This window comes from Lycorma delicatula, chromosome 1 (assembly GCF_047948215.1).
Source record: "Lycorma delicatula isolate Av1 chromosome 1, ASM4794821v1, whole genome shotgun sequence".
Classification (NCBI taxonomy): domain Eukaryota; kingdom Metazoa; phylum Arthropoda; class Insecta; order Hemiptera; family Fulgoridae; genus Lycorma; species Lycorma delicatula.
The window spans coordinates 308,473,001-308,500,419 of record NC_134455.1 but is presented as its reverse complement, the minus strand read 5'-3'; the positions used below and the strand labels follow the sequence as shown (position 1 = coordinate 308,500,419).

Genomic DNA, 27,419 nt, shown 5'->3' with positions numbered 1-27,419 from the left:
GTGTATTATCAGTAAGAGTATAATTTAGTAAATAATAAATTTTAAATTTATTTTACAATGTTAATTTTTTTCTTCTTTGAAACTACCTTTGTTTAAAATATTTTGTAAATATAAATTATGATTTTTGAATGTCTTGAAATTTTTTTAAAGGTAGAAAGTTTTAAAATTACGATTTAGAAAGTGCAAGATGGTAAGTGTGTGAACTGCTTATGCAATGAACAAGATCATTATTGTTGCCCTGGTCAATTATTTATAATTTCAATTTGTTTTTTATTTAGTTAAAATATATGTTTACAGTGAAGCAGATTAATCGTCAGCTAATTGCTGTGCTGCAGTTCGTGTTTTCTGTCGCCGCTGGCTTTGCCTTCGGGTTCTTGGGTGTGGAGCTGATCGTCGGGAGACTGGATGTCGGCTTCCGTCTACTTCTGGGGGTGATCTGCGCACTAGTGATAGCTCTAGCAGAGATGTACTTCTTGGCGAAGAAACTAGCTGAGGATGACTACCCTTCACCGCAGTCTTATACCACAACAAGTGCTTCAACTACAACACAGACTTCCAAGCAACATCAGGATTAAGACTTTTTGTTTATAAAACTGAAAGATGCGGTTAAATATATATTGACAGTATTAACATTTGTTGCATGATTATCATTCCAAATAATATATGTGTATGTAAGGATTGTTTTATTTTTTTTTACATAAATCCATTATTATATTTATATTTGTTTGCAAAACAGTGACACCTTTTAATTAAAAGCCCATGATAAATCAGTGTTTAATCACAGTATTGATTTTCACAGCAAATATTACTTATGAAGAATAAAATAGATAATTGGTGATATTGCTGTACGTATAGTGGCAAAGTATTTATGTATAATTTATCTTTATTTGATAGTCTATTGAATTAATGTGTCTATACATCATTTATTCATATCATCTATAAAGTGTCCTGTGTGTACGTATTAATAATGTAAAAAAACATGGATTTATCTGCTTAATATGATTTAATATTAAAGCTTTTAATTATATACTCATCATGTTTTGGTGGTTTGTTTTGTTGATGAAAATGTTCTAATTTTCCTTTTTATTATTACTGTTACTGTTATTATTATTATTATTATTCCTTAATTACATTTAACTGTTAAAATAGTTTTGGTAGCCTATGTGCAGATATATGCACAAAGCAAGCATAAATAATTATTTTAAATAAGTTTCTATTTTACGCAATTTGTGTTATAAGGATTGTCAGGGTAAATTATGTATTTATTTTCTCTAAAACCTTGTTTAAAATTACTTATATAGTTTTATGCTTATAAAAATGTATTCTTCCAGCAAGAAACTTAAAAAACCAATAGATTTTAGTGCATAGAATATTTAAATATTAAAATAATCGATAGCTAGATGTTATCAGTCATTTATTTTAATCAAACAGATAGTATTTCCCCTTTTTGTTGTTCCTTATTTTGGAGGCTAATGAGCTAGTTTTGTGTTTATATTTACATTACTGAATTTATTAGTGCTTATTTAGTGCTTCAAATTTTAAAATACACTAAGTTTTGTATTAAAAGATTTAGTTTATGGAGTACTTCCTGTATTACTTTTTTAAACTTTTTTTTAATATAAATTGTATGTCTCTTGATGAGATTATTATCCGTCCATTTCATTCCTCCTGATAAAGGTTTCAAAATGGATTTATCAATTAATAGAATTTTAATTACTGTAAAGTTTTTTTCTTGTTTACACTGAAGTAATTTATAATGTTCATAATTATTTTTTTTTATGTTCATAATATTATAATTTTTTTATTTTGTTTAAATCTTAGAATAATTTATAAATTTTTTGTTTAACTATAGCCTTCCACTAATTTCATTTCTTTTATTGTTTATATTATATGTATCAAGAATGTTATGAAATGTTTTTCTTTTCTTAAGTGGTTTAAGTAGCTTACATTTTACTAATTAAATCTTTTTACAAAATTTTATTTAAAGTGTATTTAATAATATTTCAACTTTTATTCATTGACCAGATTCATCATTTTCTTCATATTTCAAATCCTTGTCTATGTGTTTTAATATTTATGCTATTAAAAATATATATTTTTTTTTTTATTGTAAGAATATACTGATTTATTTCAAGAATAGAGAAGTTATTTCTTTACATATACGAGTATACACTAATGTAGCTATGTTTTTACCACTTAAGTACTGTCATGTAGAGTGCTACATTAATTTAGTTTTAAAAACAGTTTTGTAGGATAAATAGAACAAGCTCTCTTGTGCCGATGTTGATGTTGCATGTAATGCATTTAATTGATATATATATCTGTTTTCTAATGTTTAACATTTTGCATACAACTTTTTTTTTCATAATACCATTTACATAAAAAAATAAATATATTTTCTTAACTATTTTTTATTTTGTAATGAAATATTCATTGTTAATTTGTATGTACTATTTTTAAGATAATTAGTGCTGGTTACTATTTAGCAGTTAAATTAATTTAAAAAAAACTGTTAATAAAACAAGTTTATTATTACAGCAATAATAAACTTATAAGACTGCTGTTTTACCTTTTGTTGTTACTTCACTTTTTACTCAGTTATTCTGTACTTTTAAAATGGTTCAGTAATTATATTTTCTGGTAATTTATTCTAATGTAATTTATTGTTAATTTGGAATTTATATTATTATTATTAAAAAGATAAATTCTTTAATGCAACTGCAACTACGTTTACTTTTTAATGTTAAAAAATTTTGTTTAATTATTAAATATTATTTTATGCACTAGAAATATTGTTTACTATTTTATTTATTTAAACATAATTTTAATAAGCAGTAATCATTTTAGCATGAAGTTATTAATTTGATGAGACAATTTTGTGTTGTTTATTTTATAGAAGTTCAAGCTAACCCATCCCACTTGACATTCCTATAACACTTGGTTTAGTAACATGTCAGAATGTGAAAGGATGGGTCAAATACTACAGATCAGAAATTTAATGCAAGATTTCTAAAATTGCAAATCCCAAGTTTTTTCAACCTCTTATTGTCTCAAAGTACTTAGTTAATCATGAGAAGTACAGGGTCTAAAGTACTAGGTAGTCTGCATCATTTGTGTGTAACAAAATTAATTATGCATTACTTGTAATGTTTGCAGTTTAATGTTTGAAGCATTTCTTCCTGACCACATACATATCTATGTCAAACGTACGTTACCTTATTGCTGATTTAAACTGTCCATACAGGAACATAGTAATTTATTTAGATTTCATTTCTGCATTAACTTACTTTCATTTCTGCAAGACTTATATGTTACAAGCACATATAGTTTTAAATTTTGAGAACAGACTGTTTATGCAAACATTAGCTGTAGGAAAATGGGAAAAATTAGGGTGCGATTTGAATATTGTAACAGAACTCTTTAGCCACTTAACAGCATAATTATTGTGCGTGGTTTTAATTGCAGACTTCTGATGTTTAAACCAAATCAGACTTCTGATGTTAAAATGGAAACCTTTAGTAGATTACCTTCGCTTTCTGTGTTCATACTTTTTGAGAATTAGAAATATTATCATTGAAATTTTATGTCAAAATGCCTTAAGTTGTCAAAATCATTAGTTATTAGGACTGTGATAATGTAATAGTGGGTGGAATCTTCTTTGGATTTTCAATAAAAATTTAGAAAATTTGACTTTATCTGTTGTAAGTTGTAACAGAAAACCATAATGAAATTGTTATAAATCTCCCTGTTAAAAATCTGAAAATTTTTAAAAAGAAATTGTTCCCAGAACTGAATACAATTTTCTCCATGAGTAAATATATATATATTTTTTTTTTGCTTTTTATAAGGCCATTCATTATAAACTTAATTTTTTTTAGGCAAAAAAAAAAATTTGCTCAGAGAAAAATCGCAGTGGAATTTAACTGTTTTTCTTGTTTTATTTACAAATAATTTTACACTATAAAATCTCTATTGAATTTTATTTTAAGCTCACTGTTCTATCATTTACAAAATGATACACTGAATCTCACAAACAGGGTGTCTAGTATTCATCACTAACTCCCTGTAGTGATGGAATCCAAGCAAGCAAGATGGGCTAACCAAATGTAAGGCCTTATTAATGGCATACAGTTCTGCAACGAAAATACTTGAATGCTGGGAAGGTCAAACATGTACATTATGTTGCCAATCACAAAACCAAAACTAACAGAATTAACATTTCTAGAGCCGTCCATATAAACTAATATCAGGATTTATGCTATTTATAATACCATAAAATTTGTTTTGCACTGAAACCGGATGATTTTTTTATACTGTACTCAGAAACTCAGAGAGATCAAAGCAGTAATTAATGAGAGAAGGCTGCCAAAGAGGGTAATAACATGGAGCAATAGTAAAGAGGTAATTGTATATTTAGAGCTGAGAAAAGGCATTGAGCTCTGATGCCTAGCTGAGCAGTAGATTTCAGCTGTTCCTGGTGTCAATTAGCATGCTGGTTACCACATCAAAGGTTGGATGAGTTGGTTACGCTTTAATGAAAGCCATGTAGGAGCATATCATTTGCTTCCGTCTGTTAAAAAAAGATGGCTGTGGCTTCTTTTAAAGCATAAAAAAGCACCTGTGGCAAGATGGATGGATGGATGAATGAATTGATGGAAAGCATCGAGCATTTTTAGCGGGTGACCCGTGCCAACGAATAAGCCATGCAGCTGTAGTCTGATGAAGAAAGAAGTATTTGGAAAAATATAGCTAAAAATAGAGACAGACTTAATAGGCCACATATTAAGTCATCCTGGAATAGTGGCTTTAATATTGAAGGGACAGGTAGAAGGAAAAAATTGTGTAGGCAGGCAACGTTTAGAATATGTAAAACAAATTGTTAGTGATGTAGGATGTAGGGGGTATACCGAAATGAAATGACTAGCACTAAGTAGGGAATCTTGGAGAGCTGCATCAAACCAGTCAAATGACTGAAGACAAAAAAAATCAACAGGAAAAGTGGCTAAAAATAGTGAAATACTAAATGAATGTCTCAAAAACATCTAACAACAATGTAATCATCATTTGTTATTGTAGAAACATATGAATCCATCTTGCATTAAAGACAACTATTTATAATAAAATACAGAATAAGTTTACTGCATCAACTTTCTGTAAATTATCTCTATAACTAGTTGGTTTTGTAAACTTCTGTTACAGACCAAGTAGACATTTACTGTCAGACCAAGTAGAGAGAGACGAATGACCAAGATAAAATCCAATTCATACCTACCTTTGATCTTGACGCTTACAAATAAATCCTAAGAAACTCATATGACACAATTATGTTTTTTTTGGAATTAATATATTATTTAAATGAATCGAAGTTTCTTCTGTAAGTAATGTTTCAATATTTATAAAGAAATGGAGACAATAAATTTATCATTTAATTTATTGTCTCTTGGTTCTTTTTAAATTTAATTTACAAGTCTGATTTCTTGTGTCTCTAGATTTTAAAACCTTTCTTTTGAACAGTAAAAAAGTGTTTTCTTAAGTGCTCCTAATTAACTGATTCAACCTTTTGTGACTAGTTTTGTTTCTGTGTAAATGTTTTGTGTATAACTATAGGGTATTATTCACTTAAAAGTATTAAAAATGGATCTCAGGGACTCTCCAAACATTGTAATTTAAAATAATTCAAACATTATTTACGCATTTAAAAACAAAATAAAATATGGATGAAATTCAGTGATGTTAGTTTTAAAAAATGTTCAATATTTCCAAGATTAATGATGTAGGCGCAAAATAAATATCTTAAGAAACTAAACCCTGATGTTTAAACGTTTGTGGTTCAACATTTAAAAGGTTTTTTTTTTAGAAAATTAAGAATAATAATTCATCATCCCAAAATGTTGACTACTTTTTTATAAATTTTAATAAAAAATAATTGTAAAGTTTTTATTAAAATCAATTCATCTATTAAAGTGTTTTACTTATATTAATTTAATTTTACTTTGTAATGACTAATTAAAGCAAATTTCTACAAACATTTTTCTTTTTTTAAATATACGACTATATATATATGACTAAATTATAAAATTACTTAACTAAAAAATTTAGTACAAAATGTAATCATGATATTAAAAATGTTGTTAAAAAATAAAATATTTTCAAAACAAATATTACATAATTCAAATAAATGTCTTCAATTTCATTAGTTGCTTATATGTTCTTTAAAAAATATTTAATCAATATTTTGAATTTTCATGTTACTTAATCCCAACCCACCACTATCATTATGGTTTTAGCATTTCTGTTCTTCTTTTTTTTTTACATATATTAGTTTTTTATTTAATTTTTAAGTTTAAAATAGCTTTCTCCTTATATTATTAATGCCAACTGTTTTGTTTCCATTTTGTACTTTTCTCCTTTGGTTCTTAGTTTTTTTTAGACTGTTTTCTTTTTATAAAGGCTCTTTAAACTTTTATGTACAACTTGTAAAAAAAAAAACATGTAATAAAGTGTGATAAAAATAGAGTATTACCTCAGAAATCTTTTGCACAACATCGATTTTTATAAAAATTTGTAATTAAGCTTATCTAACCTCTGCTTCAAAACTTATATGTTCCTGATGTGTGCTTTTGTGTTTTGGAGGTGAAAACTACCCCTTGTTAAAAAAGATTAAAAAACCATAGATTGAAATCATGTTTAAATACGTAGAATAAAACATTTTTTTATATTGTGGAATATAATTTATGATGTTTTTCTACGTTTCAACCCTTAGAAAAAAATAATAATAATAAATAGTTTTCAGCAGTTTGAAATGTTTTAATGGTGTATTTATAATGAATTAAATTCCCTTTACTGTTTATAATATAGTTTATGATTTATTGCAATGTTTCAACCCTTAATAACCACCCCTTATGAAAAAATTGTTAAAATTATAGATGTGTTTCATAGCTCAAAATCATTTAAATGTGTAGAATGAATGGAACATTGTTCCATATTCTGAAACATAATTTATGATGTGTAACAATGTTGCAACCCTTAGAATCCACCCTAATGAAAAAAAAAACTTAGTTTTCAACAGCTTAAAATGTTTTAATGGTGCATTTATAATTTATTGCAATGCCCCAAACCTTACAAACTGGCCCTTGTGATTAAAATTAACAATCATGTTTACTTAAAATTAAAAACTGCCACCACGTGTTTATTCTTTTGGTTTTTCAAAATGTACTGACTACTCGATATAAAAGAAATATACATTCACATTTATACATGTACAATATACCTATATACATCTATTCACATAAAGTTCTATCGTCCATCAGCGGGTGTTTGCCTATGGTCTGCTCCGTTACTTTTCTTCTCCTACCTATACTTTCATCTGCATATAATATATATTATATACACACATATGAGAATGGAATGATGATATACATATCTAGCTTATATCAGTTATATGTCTTCACATGCGCACTCATAATTGCTCCGAAACCGTCGAAATATAAAAATTTAAATGATCCAAAAATTTCATCAAAAAAATGCATTGGTTTTTCAACTATTACTTCCTTAATTTTTAAATTATCCAATTGCTCAAAAATCATTTTTCAGGGAATTTGTAGAGCTACAAGGCATGTAAAGTTCAGTTCCTTGAACCCTTCGTTTTTGAAATTTTTGAGTTATAGGGCTTGGGGAAGGTGGTCCTCGCTCTCAAATGCAAACTTCTAATGGTGATATATCAATAAAATTTTACTTACAGAAATTAAAAAAAACCTAATTTTTTGTACTCTAGCTTTTTTTATGTATTTTCTTTAGTTTTTTAATTATTGTCATAAAAAGAAAATTTTTAAGAAATTTAAAAAAGTTTTCAAATTTGGATCAACCTTTTTTTCAAATATAGGCATTCCAAACCCATCAAACTTCTAGAACATACTTAGTACTTAAATAAAGTAAATTCTAAAAGTATTATGTTCAATTCCAATTATTTCATTAATTTGTTTTATTGCTGATTTTTTCCCCTAAAAAGCGAGACAACCATTTTATTTTCATCATAATTCAGTTAGTTTTTATGATAATATACTTTTACCAAAGCTAATTTTAAAGTTCTTTTCAAGTACTTTGAAAAATATCCTGTAAATTTTTCTCAAAAAAGTTTCTGTTATTTAACATCGAAAGGTTTTTGGTGAACAAAACTTTACCTTCAACAAGGCATAACTCTATGTATTGCATCTACAGTAATAAAAAAACCAACCAATCTCTTCATTATTTTATAAGCTTAATTTTTACTAATAGTGATCTTCGATAAAAAAAAAACGATGTTTTTGAGTTATTCATGAGAAGTTGTTCAATGGTTGGGATGAAAAATCAACATTTTCAATTACAAATAACTCAAAAAGTATTAACTCTACAAAAAATTTTCATAGAACATTTTTTGTTTAGAATTTATTACTCCATCAATTTCTGCACATATTTTGAATATAATTTCCACTCCCAGGGTGAAAGCACACATTGGCACTATATAACTTCTGTTCTTATAGTGTAATAGTATACAAACAGTTTAATGACTATGGCGAATAGACAAGACGACGATGGGTAACTGATACTGGAACTGTAGTGTCATTAGAACCGGGTGCAGCCTATACAGAATGAATCAGTTATATAAAAATACCGTAACTTCGTTCCTATCGACAATATGAACATGATGTTGATAATTAAGATAGTATTCTGTATAAGCGGCATTCGGTATTGATAAATGAAAGCCTAATTTCACTATATTTATGTGATTGAATTTAGGTTATTCAAAGAAAACCTTCATTTTGCATAAGTTATCCTCGCTAAGGACTACGTTTCAAGTAAGACCCGCACCCGTATGTTTTCTCTCCAATTCCAAGAAGAAAAATGCGGGGGATACTCGAATAAATACGGTACTTACTATTTAAGGAGTGCTTATGGTCCTTTCGAAGACGTCTGCACCTAACGACCGACTTCTCAGGATACTCTTCTTGTTTATGTCTATCATCCCCAAAGTAGAAGCACACAAATAACAGATGTTTAAAAGTTCAGCTGTGTGTCGAAACTGGCGGCATTTGTAACAACGATGAACATCTACATCTTCGGCCTTACGCGAAGAAAAGTCAGCAAACAACCTGCCCTCAGATTGGACGCCTTAAAATAGTTCAGATCTAAACTGGAAGACAACAACCTGGATGCCGGTGGTCGGAGGTTGACATCCAAGCCATTCGAGCATGCAGGACACTTGAGCTAAACGAGTCGGCGTATCGATGTCTCGGAACACGAAAAATTAACAAATTCCTCAAATAAACAATTATAAGGGTTTTTTAAAGTGCAAGAGATATGATAAAAAATACGAAAATATATAGAAAGTAAAGCATTTTACCGGTATATACTCGATTTTTTTTTTTTAATTTTCGGTCCGGAAAATCGAGGGGCGGGGTGTATTCGAATAAATACGGTATATTGCGAGTTACAAGTGGGCTGTTCATAATATATTACAATTTAATTTCCTTAGATGGTTAAAGTTTGGAAATTAAATGCTCAGAGGGTTTACATTGCACAGATTTAAGTTTGAGAGACCGCATTGCGTAGGAGGTTCGATGTTGTCTGGTTGCAGCATTTTATGTTGTATCCGGTGAACTACCAAATTGTTCTCGTTGGAAAAGATTTGATTTTGGTTCTGATAGCATGTCTGCTGCACTGCGCAGAAACGAACTTCATAAAACAGTTCGCAAACGATCATCTTGTTTTTGTACATGTGAACAGAACATCCATCTATTTGAATGTTGCAAGTTAATTTGTTCAATATAAATATCCTGCTGATCGTCATCTTGAGGTCTAGTATTAAATCCTACGATTTTCAGGTGCCAGTCGATTCCCTGTTCTTGCGGATGTGAACGCTAAGTCACTTTCGTGGCGTAGCGGCTTCACCGATGATGGCGGTGAATTAATTGAGGGCTTTTTAGGAAAACCTAATTTGCAGGTATGTAATGTACCTGGTGAGTTGCCCACCTAAGTAGGAATGATGACGGGCGTCCGTTTTTGTTTTTGTGGAACGAATTCATGGGCAGCCATGAAATGGGAATGATAGTGTGCAGGGCAGTGTGTTGGTCAGTTATTTTGAGTGGTGGAGTTTGATTCACTTTTGCCGCTGAGGTTGGTCAAAGCATGTCGCGTCGTGGTATGTGCCGACGATGGTCTCCTGCTGTTCAAGGGAGGCTCTTGGACGGAGGTTGAATTGCAAGCCACTAAACCATGCAGGATACTCGAGCTAAATAGTCATCAACATAAAACTTTGTTTACCTCGGAGAAGAGCACGACGATGCTCCTCAAAGACCGTCTGGCTGTGAGGTGGCCACTAGCTAACTAGTAATGCAATTAGACCCCTGTTAGAGGCAAAGCAATGAAGTTTGAGTCCCAGTTGCATGGGTAGGGTGGCAGGGAACAGCGTAGCTGGGCCTGGCTGCTCCTCCAAGTGATTAGAAGCAAAGGCATCTCCTGGAGCTGTGCAATGCTTCAATGCAGATCCAGAGGGGGGAAAAAGAAAGTAATGCAATTAGAAATTTAACAATAAATCAAATTTCAAAACAAATAACAGAGGAGTAAATCAGACGGTAAGCAAAAGCTTACAACCTCCAATTAATGAAAATTTAAAAATAGTAAAAAATATAAACATTAAAGAAATGTAATCTACCATTGATACTCTAATGCTTTCAATATTCCACTTCTGACACCAGTGTTGTTTGTTTGCGTTTCTGCCAGGGTACATAGAGACTAACAATCTAAAAGTTTCTTATAAATACAATTTATTACTCTAAAAATTTAAAAAATAATATAAATTATATTAATGTATGACAAAGTATAATTCAAATAAGGACACATCTTTTTTAAAGGCAATTAAATTATAATTAAGCAGATTTCAGACCAAATGACTAAAAACATTATAATGACTACTAATATTAACACCTAATATTGCATTAACAAGATAAAACTAGAAGAGTTTAAAGTTAATACATTTCAATTTCTGCAAATATTATTACTTTTGCTGTTTACAGTAGAACTACCCTACACTTTATGAATGAATACAATACTGTCACTTTCACTACTGGTTACCAATAAATAGCCAAACAACTTCCTGCATTCATTAACTGTCCACAATTGAATGCTTATGATGTATTTTTCTCTCATTACAACATGCTTACTGATAGCACCATCACCTCAACCATGTTGAACTCTGGCTTTTGAAACTACTCTGTCATCACAACTATGACGAACACAGCTTCACAGAACTACTTTTTTTTTGTTAATGAGGTGGAGGAACCCAATTTACAGGTGCCAAGGCAGTGTCAGGCTCACTAACAGGTTCCACAAGAAGTTATTAAGTGCGTATGTCTACCTGCACACTACCAACTAAACCTCCAGCCCAGGCTAACCAACCCTCCTGGAAACCATTGAAGTGGCATAACTTCAGGAAGGGGGAAACGCCCACTCACACAATCTGACACTGCAATCAAAAGAACACCAATACAATCACACACTCAACACAAAGATACAAAATACAAACAACACTAAGATACAGCAAAGCATAATTACACCCACACACACAGTTGGTTCTCACAGACAAACACCAAATGCACACAACAGTCAAACAAACTACAGTAAACATACACGCCACTCACACCCAACATCATGGACACTTTCAGGTACTTACACAGAACTTACCAGGATGTTCACAGTCTAAGCTTCCTCTCCACTTTCACAGCCCTACTGGTCTGTTTTTTTTTAAAATTGCAATTTCTCACATTTCATTTTTGCACTGACTGCTTCTATATGTTTCTTAGTTCTTGAGTGATTTTCAATGTAACATCTTCCTCTTGCTAATACTCAACACTGCTAAGGAAAGCATGCATTGAACTTTAAAATTAATAGTTGCACTCTGAATAAATGGGTAGTGATGTTTTAGATTGTCTGAAAAGTTTCACTTTTTTTTTTTATTTATTGGGAGTCACAATTTCAAATCAGTGTACAAAAAAAAAATCTCTTAATATTCCATAAAATCATACACAAGTTAAAACTAGAAAAAAATCACAAATAATGCAATGCACTGCCAGGTATAAGCAAACAGTGGATGTGCATACATTGAACCAACAGTGACTGGTTGATTCAATGGTACCAACTGCAACAGTGGTACCAATATTGGATGAAGGTTGGAGATAGTGAGAATTTTAAACTTATGCTTTTGACACTTTGGTTTTCATAAAAACTGGGTATTTAGCATCCTAATAGGTGAACTTAGTTGGGAGGATTGTTCAAGTTTCCTTTTGTCCAAATTTGGAATTTTGGGCCAGACACAGAGACAAAATTCCTAAAATTGGGACTGTCCTGGGAAAACCGGAACATCAGGATACCTATAAATCAATCTAATATACTTGCTGAGCTTTTCAGTACCGGTATCTTGTCATTACAGGAAGAAGTACATAAGTTGTGTGTGAGATTTACAGAACTATAATAGCTTTTTATAAAGTTTTTCAAAAAATATTTGAAAGAGTAATGTTTCAAAAATTTATTTGCTTCTTGAATGCTCAATATCTTTCCTCTGCAGCAAAATGGCCTCAGGAAAAATAAATAAGGTAATTCTTCTTTTTATAAGTTTATTTCTGTGCTTAATCGTGTAGATGATGAACAAATTACAATAGGTACTGTTCTAGATTTTAAAAATATTTTTTATGTGGGTATTGAATTTTATTGAGAAGGATTTTGACTATGGTGCTGTACATATGACTTAAAGTTGGTCATGCTTATAGCACTATAGCCCAACTTAATCATAATACAATAAGTATGACCAATTATGAGTCATACTTATTCTTCATTATTTCTCTTTCGTTTTTCATCTTCTTTCTTCTTCATTATTTAACAGAAGAATAGATTCTTGGAGCCACTGAATTAAGTAAATATATTCAGTTTTTCTAAATAATGTAGATTAGAGTACCTTAGTTCTGTTTCTTGTTCCATTAATACTCTTTTCCACTATCATCCTGAAGCGCAGTCGCTGTTTGGAGATGATACTATACATCAATTCTAAGAAGGCTGTATAAAATAAACAAACTGCGCGCACGCGCGCGTGTGTGTGTGTGTGTGTTGTAAGTATATACTGTACAATATTTGTGTGAAATATTCATACAGCTAGCAGATACAAGAAGTGTAATCATATATTCTTATTAATTAGCTACTCCGTCATATATCTCAGCTTGAATAAAAAACTTATGTCATTTGATTACAAGTTTGCTTCTAGAATATTGCTGTATTTATTTTACAATTCATGTTTTTAATAAAAAATAAAATTTTTGCATGGATTGAATATAGGTTTAATTTAACATTAGTATATTCAGGTGATAGATTTAATAAAACTATGTGGTTGCAGTTTCTTTTTGTATGAATGTTAGCGTGGTTTTTGAATGTTTATTTATTTTAATAAGTTAAAATCAATAAAAAAAAATATACATATGTGGATGATATTTCTGTTAACTTTGGCTAATAAACAAAAACTATAAGCATTTAAGAAATGGTAAAAATACAATCATTATAAATATATTTAACTTAAGATAAATCAGACTTAATAATAGAGGTCATCATAAAACCTACCTCTAAATTAATAGCATATCAGTTAGCAGTAATTGCATTCAAACTGGAATAAAAGTGGAAGTAAAAATCTACTAAAGAGAGAAAATATGAAAAATTGTGCTGGAGAAATTTGATGACTTTATGTGCATGATTGCTTTTTTTGAAATCAAATAACTATGTTAGGTAAACTGCTGTTATTTACAGTGATAGCTTATCGAACAATGGTTGCACTAGTTTATATAAGTTGTTACTCTTGTTTATTGATTTTAAATTCATTAAAGGAATTTAAAAACGTGTAGTTGTTGATACAAGACTATATTTTTGGTTGTGATGGAGAGCTTTTTAAAAGATATTGAAATTTTGAAAAGATAAAAGAAAACTATTTTATTTAAATGAAAATGGGCTCTATAGGTCAAGAAAGGGCAGATGTCATCAAAATCCTGGAGTGATACAACAGAACGGTGAAGCAGCTAAACATAAGCTTATATTTAATTCAAGCAAAAGTTTTATTTTTATTAAAAGCAAGAATTGTAAAATAATAGAACAGCAATGAAGCAATTACAACAACCTAAACTATAGTTTATGGATAGTTTAGGTTATTAACCTATACATTTTTGTAATTAATTTTTTAATTCTAACTTCTTGACAGTTGCTCTTTACAGTATTAAAATTAATTTTTTCTTGATGCTTAAATTCAATTTCTTTTAGTTAATATTCATCAGAATTTTATTTCAATTACATCAAATCATTCCTTGAAATTTTCTCTCAAAAAATAATTCTCATCGAAATATTTGTATGAAAAAAATAAAAATAGATAAGGAAATATTTACTTTATAAGAGATGTGGCATGTGTGTATATATATGACAAAAATGTGTTTTTTATTGTGGCTAATCTATTTTAAAAACCATCTGAAAACTTGTTATTTTAAGATTTTCCCATTCACTCTGAATACATTAACTCATATACTCCCTCAATTTCTTTTTAATCAACTGTACAGGAGACGGATACATTTAATCATATTTATCTAAATTTATTGAATTACTTCTGATTTTATACAAGCCATTAGAGAAATTGTATTTTGTACATATCATGTAAGAAAAGTTTAGAAAGTAAAATCCTGAGTTTTGTAATTAGTTAAATTAATATTTGTTCACCTTTCTATACATTTTACTGTTATTTATTGTTTTAGTTTTCATATTTATTTTGCTGGAATGTTTTTAAAAGGATATTCTTTGCAATCTAAGGTAGACAGATGCTAAAATTAGATATATGACATAAAATTAAAACCTGATAGTGTTCTTTCTTACAGTTTGAAATTCAATTGGATGTTATTAGATATCACATAAATTATATTGTGATAGTTTATTTAGTACAGTAAAGTTGTCTGAATTTTTATTATCTAATATTAGAAGATTGACACATCAATATTTTAATTTTATGTCTTGCATGTTTTATTTTAGTTTGTGCTGATGATGAAGAATATCATTCAAAACCATCAAAGTAATAAGAAAATGAAAAATAAAACAATAAATAGGATGTAGCAAAGTATATTTCTTTTTATATTTTAACTATTTTTCTTTATGTTTGTAAAAGAGAATTTCTAGGTGCTGTAATACTATAACTAAATAGCATCACTGATGTAGTTTGACAATTCCACAAGAATAGAACATTTTAAAAAATAGCATCCTAGCAAATTATTGGGTGTAGAATAATTATAAATGCCAGTGGCTTTAGTCACGTTAAGTAAGTACGTTCTTGTTATCTGAATGTAAAACAAAACTGGGTGCAGTTTCTTACCTGCATTCTGTTGATATTTATTAGTGGTAAATGATAATTACAGTCAGTTAAATGATAAACAGTGTCTATAATTTTTTTAAACATTATTTATTAATTGAGTAAAAAACACTTCTATAGTACAGAATTATTATTATTATTATTATATTATAAAATAAATTTAAAAAAATATTGTAGCAAAACCATTAATTTAATGAATTAAAAGAACTATATCATTATAAAATGTATTTCACCTCCTCGCATAACATTTTTGTTACCACTTTTGAATTGATGAACAGGTTTAATTTCAAATTAATGTTTCTTTAATATATCTTTGTAGTATTATGAAATTACAGCTTAAATTTGCTTTGGTTTATCAATTTTTTATCCCATTTCTTTTAAAAGTACAATTAAATTTATTTTGAGTAAAACCTTTACTACAATTATTGTGCTATGCATATAAACACCATAACATTATATTAACTTCAGTTCATTATCATAATGTACATATAAAAACCATTACATTGTATAGAAATTAATAGACAAAATTTTTCAGATTTTAAAAATCTAATACACTGTAAGGGAGTTTTCAAAAAGTTGAGCCAAATCCTCTTCAGACTGTTCTCTGGGGGCAAGTTTTGTGATCCGGTGCTGAAAAAAATATTTAAGTTACATTACAGTTTATTTTTTTTAAAAAAGCAATAAAATTAGATTACATACAACATATTTCCTACATTTCATCAAAAAGTAATATATATATATATATATATATATGTATATATATATATATTACTTTTTGATGAATATATATATATATATATATATATATATATGAGGGTTATTTGTTTTCAAGGTCAGATCAGTCATGAAATTAAAACCACAGTGAAAATAAAAAATTTTTTATTTGTAACAAGTACTTACAGTTACACTATTTCTCTACATACTCGCCACTCCGATTTAGACATTTGTCGTAGTGTGGTACCAACTTTCCAAAACCCTCGTCATAGAACGGAGCCACCTGTGTTTTCAGCCATGTTTTTACGCTGGTCTGCAGCTCGATGTCTGTGCCAAAATGTTGTCCTCCTAGCCAGCATTTTATGTGAGCGAAGAGGTGAAAATCGGATGAAGCCGATTTTCACTTCTTCATCCATCATGTCCGTGCTCATATCCTCTGTGGAGAATAAACCTTGTAAATTTTACATTTGACCTTACAACATACGATAAACAATCAACACCACCTACTGTTTTCCAGCAAATGTTTCAGTATATTCTCACCAAGACGAATCCAGATAGAGTGATATACACTGATGGATCGAAACAAGACGATACCGTTGGTTGTGCTTTTGTTGTCAATGAAAGAACTTATATCTTTGGCCTACCCGGTATTACGAGTGTGTTCACTGCTGAACTACTCGCTATAAATAAGGCTCTAAATATCATTAACCCTAAATATAGAAACATTCTTATTTGCAGTGACTCGTGTAGTGTTCTCCAGGTGTTAGAAAATTTTTATTCCAAACATCCTGTTGTCATTGAAATTTACAATCCAATCGCTGAGTTGAGTAATCGCAACAAGAGTAAGTTTTTGCTGGGTCCCTAGCTACGTAGGGATTCCAGGTAATGAACAAGCAGATTATGCTGCCAAGGAAGCGTGTATTCAACCTCTTTTCACCACTTGAGTTATTACCTTTGATTTTATTAATCGTGTAAAACAATCATTGAGTTCAAGGTGGCAAAATGACTGGGCAACTACCATCAATAATAAACTCTGACGGATTAAAGATTCAGTGTTGTCATGGGATTCCTCTTGCAGAAAAACTCGTCGTGAGGAAGTAGTCCTCTGCCGATTACAGATACGAGTATCACACACGAATACCTAATGTCAGGAGGACACGCATAGTCAGGAGGATGTGCATAGGGGTGATGCACATGATGCAACTGCCACACGACTGTGCATGACATTCTCATAGATTGCATATGTTATGCGGCGCTGCGTGGTAAATTTAATCTGCCCAGAAACATCCATGGTATCTTGTACAATAATAACGAATTTTTGAACTGGATATTTCTGTTTTTGCGTAGTACTAGGTTACTGCAAAAAATGTAATATTATCATATATATTTTTATGCTAGAAAAGTTTTTGATAATTTTTTTCCTTTACTTTCAATTTTGATTTTTTTTGGTTCTATGTCTAATTTTATTATCCGAGAAGGGAGCCTTTTGCATAACCTATTGGAATCAGGTAAGTTTTATATAGTTTCTTTTTTCTATTATTTTAGTTTTTATATTTTAAAGACTCCGTCTGCGATATTAGTTTTGAGTTTTATTTCACTTTTTGACTTTTGTTTTAATAAATTTTTATTATATGATTTATATTACTTTTAAACCTTATAAGTTTTATTATTTAAGAGTTATTTTACCTTTTTATTAAAGAAAATTCCGGGCGATGATAACGCACAGGCTTTTTTCGACCCCCCAAAAAAAAAAAAATTAAATCAAACACAAATTTGAGAAGTTCAACTTTAAATAGAAATAAAACACACAAACTGATGTTTGTGTGATTTTAACTGATTAATTGATGCGATTTTAAACTGAATAATTTTCATCAATGTTTGAACATAATGAAGTTGCACAATTTTTTTTTTTTAATTATTAAATATCAAAATGGTTACTTGATAAAGCTGCAAACATACTTCAAAGCAGTTAATCAGTGTGGCTGCCATTTTAATCAATGCATAGTTAAGCTCGACGAATTCATGCTAGTTGGGAATGTTTAATAGCATCATTATTATTCCTAACAGCAGCTCCAGTTGCCATTATACCAAGTTTCATTTCTTCTTGTGTGCCAATATAAGTGGAATAGACTAATGAATTTATCCAACGTCAAAGGAAAAAGTCTGCTGGTATGAGATCGAGGTGGCAATTTTACTTGTCCGTTTCGACCAATCCTGGTTATATTTATATTTTAACATTTTAAATTAGATCCTTTACCGTTTGATTTAGACTAACAATACTATTTAAAAAAAGAATAAATAATATAAAACAGCTAATGAACTCAACTAGAATAACAGATTTATATGCTTTACATAAGTAAGAAGGAAAGATATAGTTTATTTACCATTAATAAGGAGGACATAAAACTGAACATAGTTCTGAGAAAATCCCTGATAAATGCGAGGAGATTACCATGAATACCTCATTCTTGAAGTGTATTTAGGATCCCTGTCCTTCATGCCGTGTTGTACACCTTTTACAAATCAAAATATACAGCAACCAAGTGTTAGTGAAATAAAAAGACATTTTGAATAGTAGCTTCTAGGGTAAACAATCTATCCTGGCAGAAACTGCATTGTTCTGGGGCAATTACGATGTTCCTGTCAAGGTACCACATTAGATGACGGTTTACTATTCGTTCCATTACCTTGAACAGAGTACTGGTCAAGGAGATAGGATGGTAACTTGGGCATGATTTATCTTTAGCAGGTTTCAGTATGAGGGTCACCAGTGCCTCTGACCTAGAATCTGGAAACACCTGGTTAGAGAATATTCTATTATACAGACACAAAAGATGTAGTGCAGTACCTGGGAGGCGTAATAACATACTGAACCTGATATTATTATTATTTCCAGGGGGAGTGTCACAAGAATTATTCAAGGCATACCTTAGCTCATTGTAAGAAAAGGGTATATTTAATTCATTTTGTGAATTGGGATATCACAAATGGGATATTTTAAACCTGCAACTTGTATCTCACAAACTTAGGGCAATATGATGATGTAAGTGAGACTGCCCTAAACAATCTTCCAATGTGTTCACTACATCAATTGGCGTGGTAACAAAGATTCAGTTGTTTTGCAGTCCAATTGGCTGTGGTGACTGTACTGATCCACACATGATTGGAATCTTTCTCCATACAAAAGATGATGGTGTTCTCCAAGAAAAGGATTCCACATATTTCAGTCAAGATTTTTGTTTAGCACACCAAAACACTCGATGGTAAACAGTACTTGCATTGCGGAAGGTGCAGAGCAATTCATTTGTAAGTCTTCGATTGAAATTAAGTAAAGCCCCATCCAATCTCCTAGTGCACGCCTGCAGTCGTCATACCACAAAGGAACAACAGGCCACCTTGGCTTCCCAACGTTGAAGGGATGAATTCATTCGCTCTATTGAAAATCTGGGTAAACTTGCAAATTGGTGGATTGTGCTACCGCTTCTGTCATACTGGCCAAAGGAATCCTTTGGCTGACTCTGAGAAAAATCAAAATTACCGTCTAAGATTACAACCGGTCTATGATCGCTTCCAAAGAAGTTTTTGGAAATGCACCATGTAAGACGTGGGAGTAAGGTTGCTGAATACAAGGACAGATCGATACACGAAAATGTACCTGATGAAGATGGCATAAATGTGTATGATTCATCATTCAATAAGCAGAGATTTAAGTTCTGTCTCAGTCGATCAACTGTGTCTTGCAGAAAACATGATGATGAGTCCTAACAATGGTGATAAGATTGAAATTACCAGTTATTAGGCAGATTATAGGAATTAGAGAAAACAGACTGGACAGATCATCCTCACTGATATCAGAATTTGGAGGGAGATATAAATTGCATTTATTCATTTTGATTGGCGGCAATATCTTCATTGCAAGTGCAAGGATGTTTGTCACCAACCAAATACGGGCAGCTATTACAATTTCCTTCAGGAAAACATGTACACCCTCACATCCTCTACCTTCAGTTTGATGGTCGCATCTTTTGCAGAAGGATACATCATCTTGGGGATGGAGATTAGTCTCCTGCAGACACAGTATTAAAGGATTTTCTTCTTTATTAGGATTTCCAATCCTCACGAAGACTCCAAACATACCACTCAATAATATTTACAGCCATAAAAAAAATACTTTTTCCTGTAAAAAGCTGCATGCAGGATACATATCAAACACTATCTGGTTTTTCTTTTTACTAGTGATAAGTTTCAAAGTGATTAACTTTTTTGGACACTACATCAGCCTCTATATCCTCCAAGTGTCTTCTAGATGGCGGTGGGGACTTAGAAGTCTGGGAGGCCAGAGACATCATATCAGGCGATGAGGTTTTAGTAGATCCCTTCATAGGGATCTTGGTATTGTAGATGCAGTGCATTGCATTGTTGATGCAGTGGGAACGTTATTTGGTGGTGGATTGTTTGAACTGGTTTTCAGTAAGCCACATTTGGACTTTCTAGCAGAAGTACAAGGAAGATTGTTGCTTGTAATAGCAGATGTGAGTGATTCTACTTTGTCTGACAAGGCCTGTACCATTTTTGTTAATTTTTTGCATGATGTGCAATCATTCTCTTTTTGTAATTTGTTAAAGAGAGCTTGTATAAAACTACTAACACCTGGTTGTACTGGATTCCTCATGTTGAGGGATCTTTTATATTCCTGATGAGCCTCATGCAAGACACTTTCTATGCTGTACAGATTTCTAATATAGTCTTTTCTTCCTTATAGAGGGGGCAATCCTGAGACCTAGTTGAGTGTGGACCTTTACAGTTAACACCGTCTTCTACGTCAATGCATGTGCTATAATCATGCCCCATACAGCCACAACACACACAAACCTGTTTCTTACTGGAATTATCTTTGTTGTGGCTGAAACCCTGGGACTGAGAGCAGTCTTGGGTTTGGTATTACAGTCGCACATGGACAGATAGGTAGCCAATTCTTATTTGCTCGGGAACAGTTGGAGTCGAGATGGTTATGACAAATGAGAATGATGGCACATCGATACCATTCTCCTTTCTCATGATCCTCTGCACACATGAAACAGACTGCAGTGATAGTTCTTCAGATATTTCTGATAAATCAATATCAGCCAAGTCATTGGAGAAGATCACTTCGTTGCTGGAATTCAGTGTACTGTGGGGCTTCACTATCACTTCATCTTTTTTCATATATCTAAGAGCTAGGAGCTTCTAACTTTGTACATTATTATTAACCTCAATCAGAAATGCACCACTTCTAAATTTTTTATGGATTTTGGTGAGCCAAAAGCTGCTACTATGCATTTATTTATAAGAAACTGAGAAAATTTTGTGAAGGATCTGAATAATTTCCCCGGTATTCATGCACATCAGCCAATTTATTTTTATTTACTTTACCATAAATTAACAACAATGTTAACATGCATTGAGCAGAATGGCAGCCACACTGAGCAACTGCTCTGAAGAATGATTGCAGCTTTATCAAGTAACCATTTTGGTATTAATAATTTTTAGAAAAAAAAGTATGTATTTTTTTAAATCTATTTTTTATTCATCTTTTCTGTTGTTGATAAGTTTTCTATTTGTTTTTATTTACATTATCTTGTTCAAACAATGATGAACATTATTCTGTTTAAAATTGTATCACTTTTCTGATCTAGTTTGTGCATTTTGTCTCTAATTAAAGTTGAACTTCTCAAATTTTTATTTAATTTTAAGACGTTATTTACATCAATTTTCTCAGATTTAAATTCTCTAGTTAACTAAAATTTTTATTCATTTATTGATAAATTAACAAAGTTATTTTATTTCAAACCAAAAAAATTGTATTTTTTGACAAAACTTTTTCATATTTTATATTGCTTATTTTTTAAACCTAAATGAGATAGAGATCTGGGACCACTTTTAATCAATTTATTAGATCAAAAACCATAAGGAAGCACCAATTTTATTGTACCCCAAGAATTTTATTATGATATAGTTTCATAGAGGGAGCAGAAATCTGAGCTAAATGTTTTGCATGCCAAAACTCTCTAATGAATAGTTTTCTGACCTATGTTTATATGAACATTTTTCTTACTTTCGGCTATAGAATTACCTCCTGAGAGATTCCCTTACAATTTGAAATCACCTGTATACATATTCACATATATAAAATTTACATAACAAAACCCTACATAAACACCAAATATAGAAAATAAATAATACCATTTAAAAAAAAAAAACAAGATTCCATTACTTTTAACCCCACAAACAAAATGCATAAGATCACACGACACACTAACTTGATAACATCAAAATTAAATTTCAGTGACTGCAATAAGTACTAATTAGGGTGACTAAATGTCTAACAAATTTTAATTTTATATGTAAATTTTTTTTTTAATATTACATACTATATGTAACCAAAAGATTTATAAATAAAATTTATTCAGAAATTTTCCTACAAAACATAAAGATAAATAATCATATAACAACTACGATAGTTTGTAATAAGAAATAATCATACAGCAGATTACAGAATTCAAAAAGTAAAAGTAAGATTTATAAAAGATATGTTGAATATAATATAATATAATTATGTAATACCACATTATGATATGCTGAATACAATGGTACACAATGAATGATAATACAGCAAGTATCTAATAAATTTAAAAAATTTAATTCAATTGATATTTTTGATTTTTAAATTATATTTTTTAAATAGTAATATTGAATCTCTATTAAATGTAATTTTATATGGACTTGAAGACATTACAATAAGAAATAAGTTGCCTAATAATAGTAAACAAACAAAAACAGATTATTTGGAGAAAATCCATCATAACGTATTATATTTTGTGAAAATTTTATAATTATTCTCTTTAAAGACAAATTACATTTAATTAATTTATTAAACAACTTTAGACTTTTTAAGTGGTTCATTATTAAATAAAATAGTACTACTGGAGTTACACTAACCTGTGGTAAAGTTCCTTTAACTAAATCTGGAATATCTTCTTTACTATATCCTAAGGCAGAAAGACCATTCTCAATTTTCATAACATGCATATACTCTCTAACTGTATCTGCCAGAATTACTCCTGTAACAAAAGTAAGGAAAAAATATATACATTTATTTTTTTTTAAATCAATTCCTGTAAGAATCATACTTCACTGTACTAAATATAAATATATTTATTTTATTTTATTAGATCAACCAAAGTACAGAATACTTAAAGTAGGATGACTTACCTTATTCTCCTACATATGCAGGAGCGCTTTTGCAATTTACTCGCATCATCAGCTGTATTACATATTCATCTCAAATTACATTAAAAACTTCATAAAATATAGTACTTAAGTTATCATTAATTTTTTATTTTGTTTAAAATTTAAAACCTTTAATCTCTTTATTTTAAGAATTTAAATTTGTATTCAGTTAAAAATGAAAACAAAATTTAAAAATTTAATTAAAATTAAATTGTAAAAATTTTTTTTTTTTACAGTTGTAAAAATAGACATCAAGGCATAAAATCAAATTAAAACTAAAAATCTAAAATTAAAATCAAATAAAAATAATTTTAAGTAAAGCATTTATACATGTTGTCCATTTAACTGAATTTACTTTACTATACTAATTGAAATATATTAATCAAAATAGATAGATGGTGGTGCCATCTATGCATTTTTCAGAATACTGTCATCCTCATATTATGCCTGAATGTTGACTAAAGTTATTGTTATGTTTACATATTTAGTATCTTTCTAAAATGTCTAATCCCTTACTATTTGTATTCATATTATATTTTTTAATTTCCAGTATTTTTAAATTTGTCCTAATATCAGATACTGTATGTTTTTAATCAGATACATTAGAGAAATCCAGTTAACCTTTTTTATAACTTCTAAAATGTTCTAAGAATCTAGCCTTAAAAGATCTAGTAGTTTTTCCTATATAGGTATGGTCACAATCATTACATTCAATTTTATAAATACCACTCAAATTATATAAATCAGATGAATCATTATGTTTATTACTTATTAGGTGTTTTATTATGAGGTTATTTGTCTGATACGTGGGTTTAAATTTATTTTCATAAACCTTTGTAATATGTTGAACTATTTTATCAGTATATACATATTTTAAATATACATTGTCAGCTCTTTGTGTCCTGTTTAATGTTATTAAATGTGTATTATTTTTAATTTTTGACATTTGTTTATAATATATATTATTTACTAAAGAATTATCATAATCATTATATATGGCAATTTGTTTTATAATACCTATTTATTTTTTTAATTTATTTTAATTTTCATGATACTTTGTATAATTAATTGTTCTATTTACCATGTTTGTATAAGTACTAATTTTGTGTGACCATGGGTGATTTGAAGATCTGTGTGTAGTGGTTTTGTTAGATGTGGGTTTCCTATATACTGAAGTTATACATTGATTAATTTATTATTAATTTTTTTATTTTTAATTTCAATATTAACATCTAAATAATTATTTTTTTTATTATTATCAATTTCAATCCACTATAGTAGAAATTTAATTTGTTCAAAATGATTAAATGCTCATTACATGTAACTGGATTATAGACTACAAAAATATCATCAACATATCTAGTCCATAATCATCCGTACGAGTTATCCCATACACAACTTTACTTTCAAGCTCCTGTAAATAAACCTCAGATAAAAAGGATGACAAAGGAAAACCCATTGGTAGAGTGTTTTCCTGGGTGTAATATTTGTCATCAAATTTAAAATAATTCTGTTTGCATATATTTCTTATGATAAAAACAATATTTTCAATGCATAAGGGAAATTTTGTATTAATTTATTTTTTATTATATTAATAGTTTTTTCTATGGTTATACTACGATACATATTACAAATATCATAGCTAACCATCCTAGTTCATCATTAATTTTTAAGTCTTTTAATTTTTTTTCTAGTTTTTATCCATTTTTTATATTATATTTATAACCTAAATTTATTTTGTTTCTAGGTATTTATCAATTATTTTAGAGACAATGTAAGGAATTTTGAAGTTAATTATTTTGAGGTTAATTGAAGTTAATTTTTTGCAGCCTTTAGGCTGCACAAGTTACCCGGTAAGTGTATTTTTGGTAGTTCAGTTAATATAGGTGCACTTGGTGCATAAGGGTACTACCTAGTATGATAGGCAACATTTTTTTTATAATTGTAAATGTTGTGGTATTTTATTATTAAACTTTCAATAATTCTTAGAAATTTTTTAGTATGGTCCTTTATTCCTTTGAAATCATTCTCCATTATATATTGTTTTATCAAACTTTTATATTTATCAGAATACATGAGGACTGGCATATTAGTTTTAAATGATTTCAAAATAATATTATTATTATTATTTAATTTATTTTTCAGGTTGTAAATTACTTTTTTATTATAATTAATAAAAAGTTTTTAATCTATATTTCCTCGCTTTATATCATACATTTTATTACTAATATCATTACGTAAAACTTCTTTATTTTATTAATAATAAAATACCGCACCATTTTAAAACTCATACACATATTTTATTATGGACTAGATATGTTGACGATATTTTTGTATTGTATAACCCAGTTATATGTAACGAGCATTTAATCATTTTGAACAAATTAAATTCCTACTATAGTGGACTGAAATTTATAATAATAAAAAAATTAATTATTTAGATTTTAATATTGAAATTAAAAATAAAAATAATCAATGTATAACTTTAATATATAGGAAACCCACTTATAACAAAACCACTACACATAGATCTTCAAATCACCCATGGTCACACAAAGTTGTACTTACACAATCATGGTAAATAGAACAATTAATTATACAAAGTCTAATGAAAGTAAAAATAAATTAAACAAAGAAATAGGTATTATAAAACAAATTGCCATTTATAATGGTTATGATAATTCTTTAGTAGAATATATTTTATAAACAAATATCAATAATTAAAATTTCAATAAGTATAGTAAAGTAAGTTCAGTTAAATGGACAACATACATAATTGCTTTACTTAAAATTATTTTTATTTTATTTTAATTTTTAATCATAATTTTAGATTTTTAATTTTAATTTGATTTTATGCCTTGATGTCAAGGCATAAAATAATGTAATTTACTTATGTAAATTACTAATTACTCATTAGTAAATTATTACTAATTATTAGTAATAAATTACTTATTACTTATAATAAGTAATACAAATAAAATACTTAAAATAAAATAAAATAAAACACTTATTACTTATAATAAATTACTAATTATTAGTAAATTATTACTAATTACTTATTAGTAATTTACTTAAGTAAAAATACATTTTTTTATATAAGTAAAAAAAAATTGTTTTTTACAATTTAATTTTTAATGTTTATTTTAATTAAATTATCATATTTTTAATTTTTTTTTTTTTTTTTTTTTTTTTGAGGTTTTTAGGGGCATCGACTACTTTGGTCATTAGCCCCATCCCACTTCAAAAAAAAAATAAAAAAAAAGGTTCTTTAATTCATATTTCCATGAAGAAAATAAGTGATCAAAATTTCAATCTTCTAATTTAAAATCCAACAAATTACCGCCTAGGCTTTCCTTTCGGCCATCCTTTCTTACGTTTTTCCATTCTGCGAACGGCCTCAACTTCCGATGACAGAGTGTCTGAGGCTTCGGACATGGCATCGTCTTCTCTTTCTGACGCCAATGACGTTCGCCGGCTTACATCAGGTGATGAAAGCTTCAATGGTGCTGTGAGCATCGTTGCAATTGAGTCTAAACTTGCAACCGATGCACTTTCGGCGGCTGATGAACTTGATTCAATGTCTAAGGCTGTGCTTGGGCCGGCTGATACAGATGCTCTCGCCACAGTTGTTCTCTGAGCTTTTGGGGCCTCTGCAGGTACGGTTTTAATATCGTCTGTGTCTGGTGCTTTTTCGATAGTTACTTGCACCTCCATTTTGGTTGACGCAGATTTTTCCTGTACTCTTGTCACAGTATCCTTAGCTATATGACTCGTCGTCGGGGTGATTTTTAGATCTTTGTCGGATAAATCAAGATTTTTCTTCATTACGTCTATTGCTGGAGTTATAATCGAAGATTTTGCCGGTTTTTTAAACTGCGCTGGTACGGGTCTTCTGTCGGCGACGTCAGTCCGGGAATGAGCCTTCTCATGTTTACTTTGTTGTATCTGATGAGTCGACTCGATCTTGGAATCAATGATTCTTTCTATCATAAACAGACTTGGTGCCATCGTATTAAGCAACTGC

General features: G+C 29.6%; 2 protein-coding genes across 10 annotated transcripts in view; one reads left to right on the top strand and one right to left on the bottom strand.

Annotated features, from left to right (window-relative positions):
* The window catches only part of LOC142333725 (biogenesis of lysosome-related organelles complex 1 subunit 5-like), a 37,549-nt gene extending 34,742 nt beyond the window's left edge, over positions 1–2,807 (top strand). For 2 of the 6 annotated variants that reach the window (XR_012758674.1, XM_075381205.1), the window contains one exon: positions 298–434. Coding sequence is in view for 1 of the 6 variants with exons in the window: in XM_075381174.1 (XP_075237289.1) it covers positions 298–575 (278 nt within the window). In the remaining 5 variants the exon portion in view is untranslated. Of the gene's footprint in view, positions 1–297 lie in introns of all 6 variants that reach the window. The other 4 variants (XM_075381174.1, XM_075381212.1, XM_075381195.1 and 1 more) reach the window with 4 other exon arrangements.
* A 12,676-nt stretch (positions 2,808–15,483) lies between these two features.
* T3dh (Type III alcohol dehydrogenase) overlaps positions 15,484–27,419 on the bottom strand; it is a 53,130-nt gene continuing 41,194 nt past the window's right edge. For 3 of the 4 annotated variants that reach the window (XM_075381160.1, XM_075381163.1, XM_075381141.1), the window contains 2 exons: positions 23,105–23,226; positions 15,484–16,042 (listed from right to left, as the gene is read on the bottom strand). In XM_075381160.1, coding sequence (XP_075237275.1) covers positions 15,959–16,042; positions 23,105–23,226 — 206 coding nt within the window. In that variant the 3' untranslated portion in view covers positions 15,484–15,958. Of the gene's footprint in view, positions 16,043–16,274; positions 16,563–23,104; positions 23,227–27,419 lie in introns of those variants that run through there. The other variant, XM_075381151.1, reaches the window with a different exon arrangement.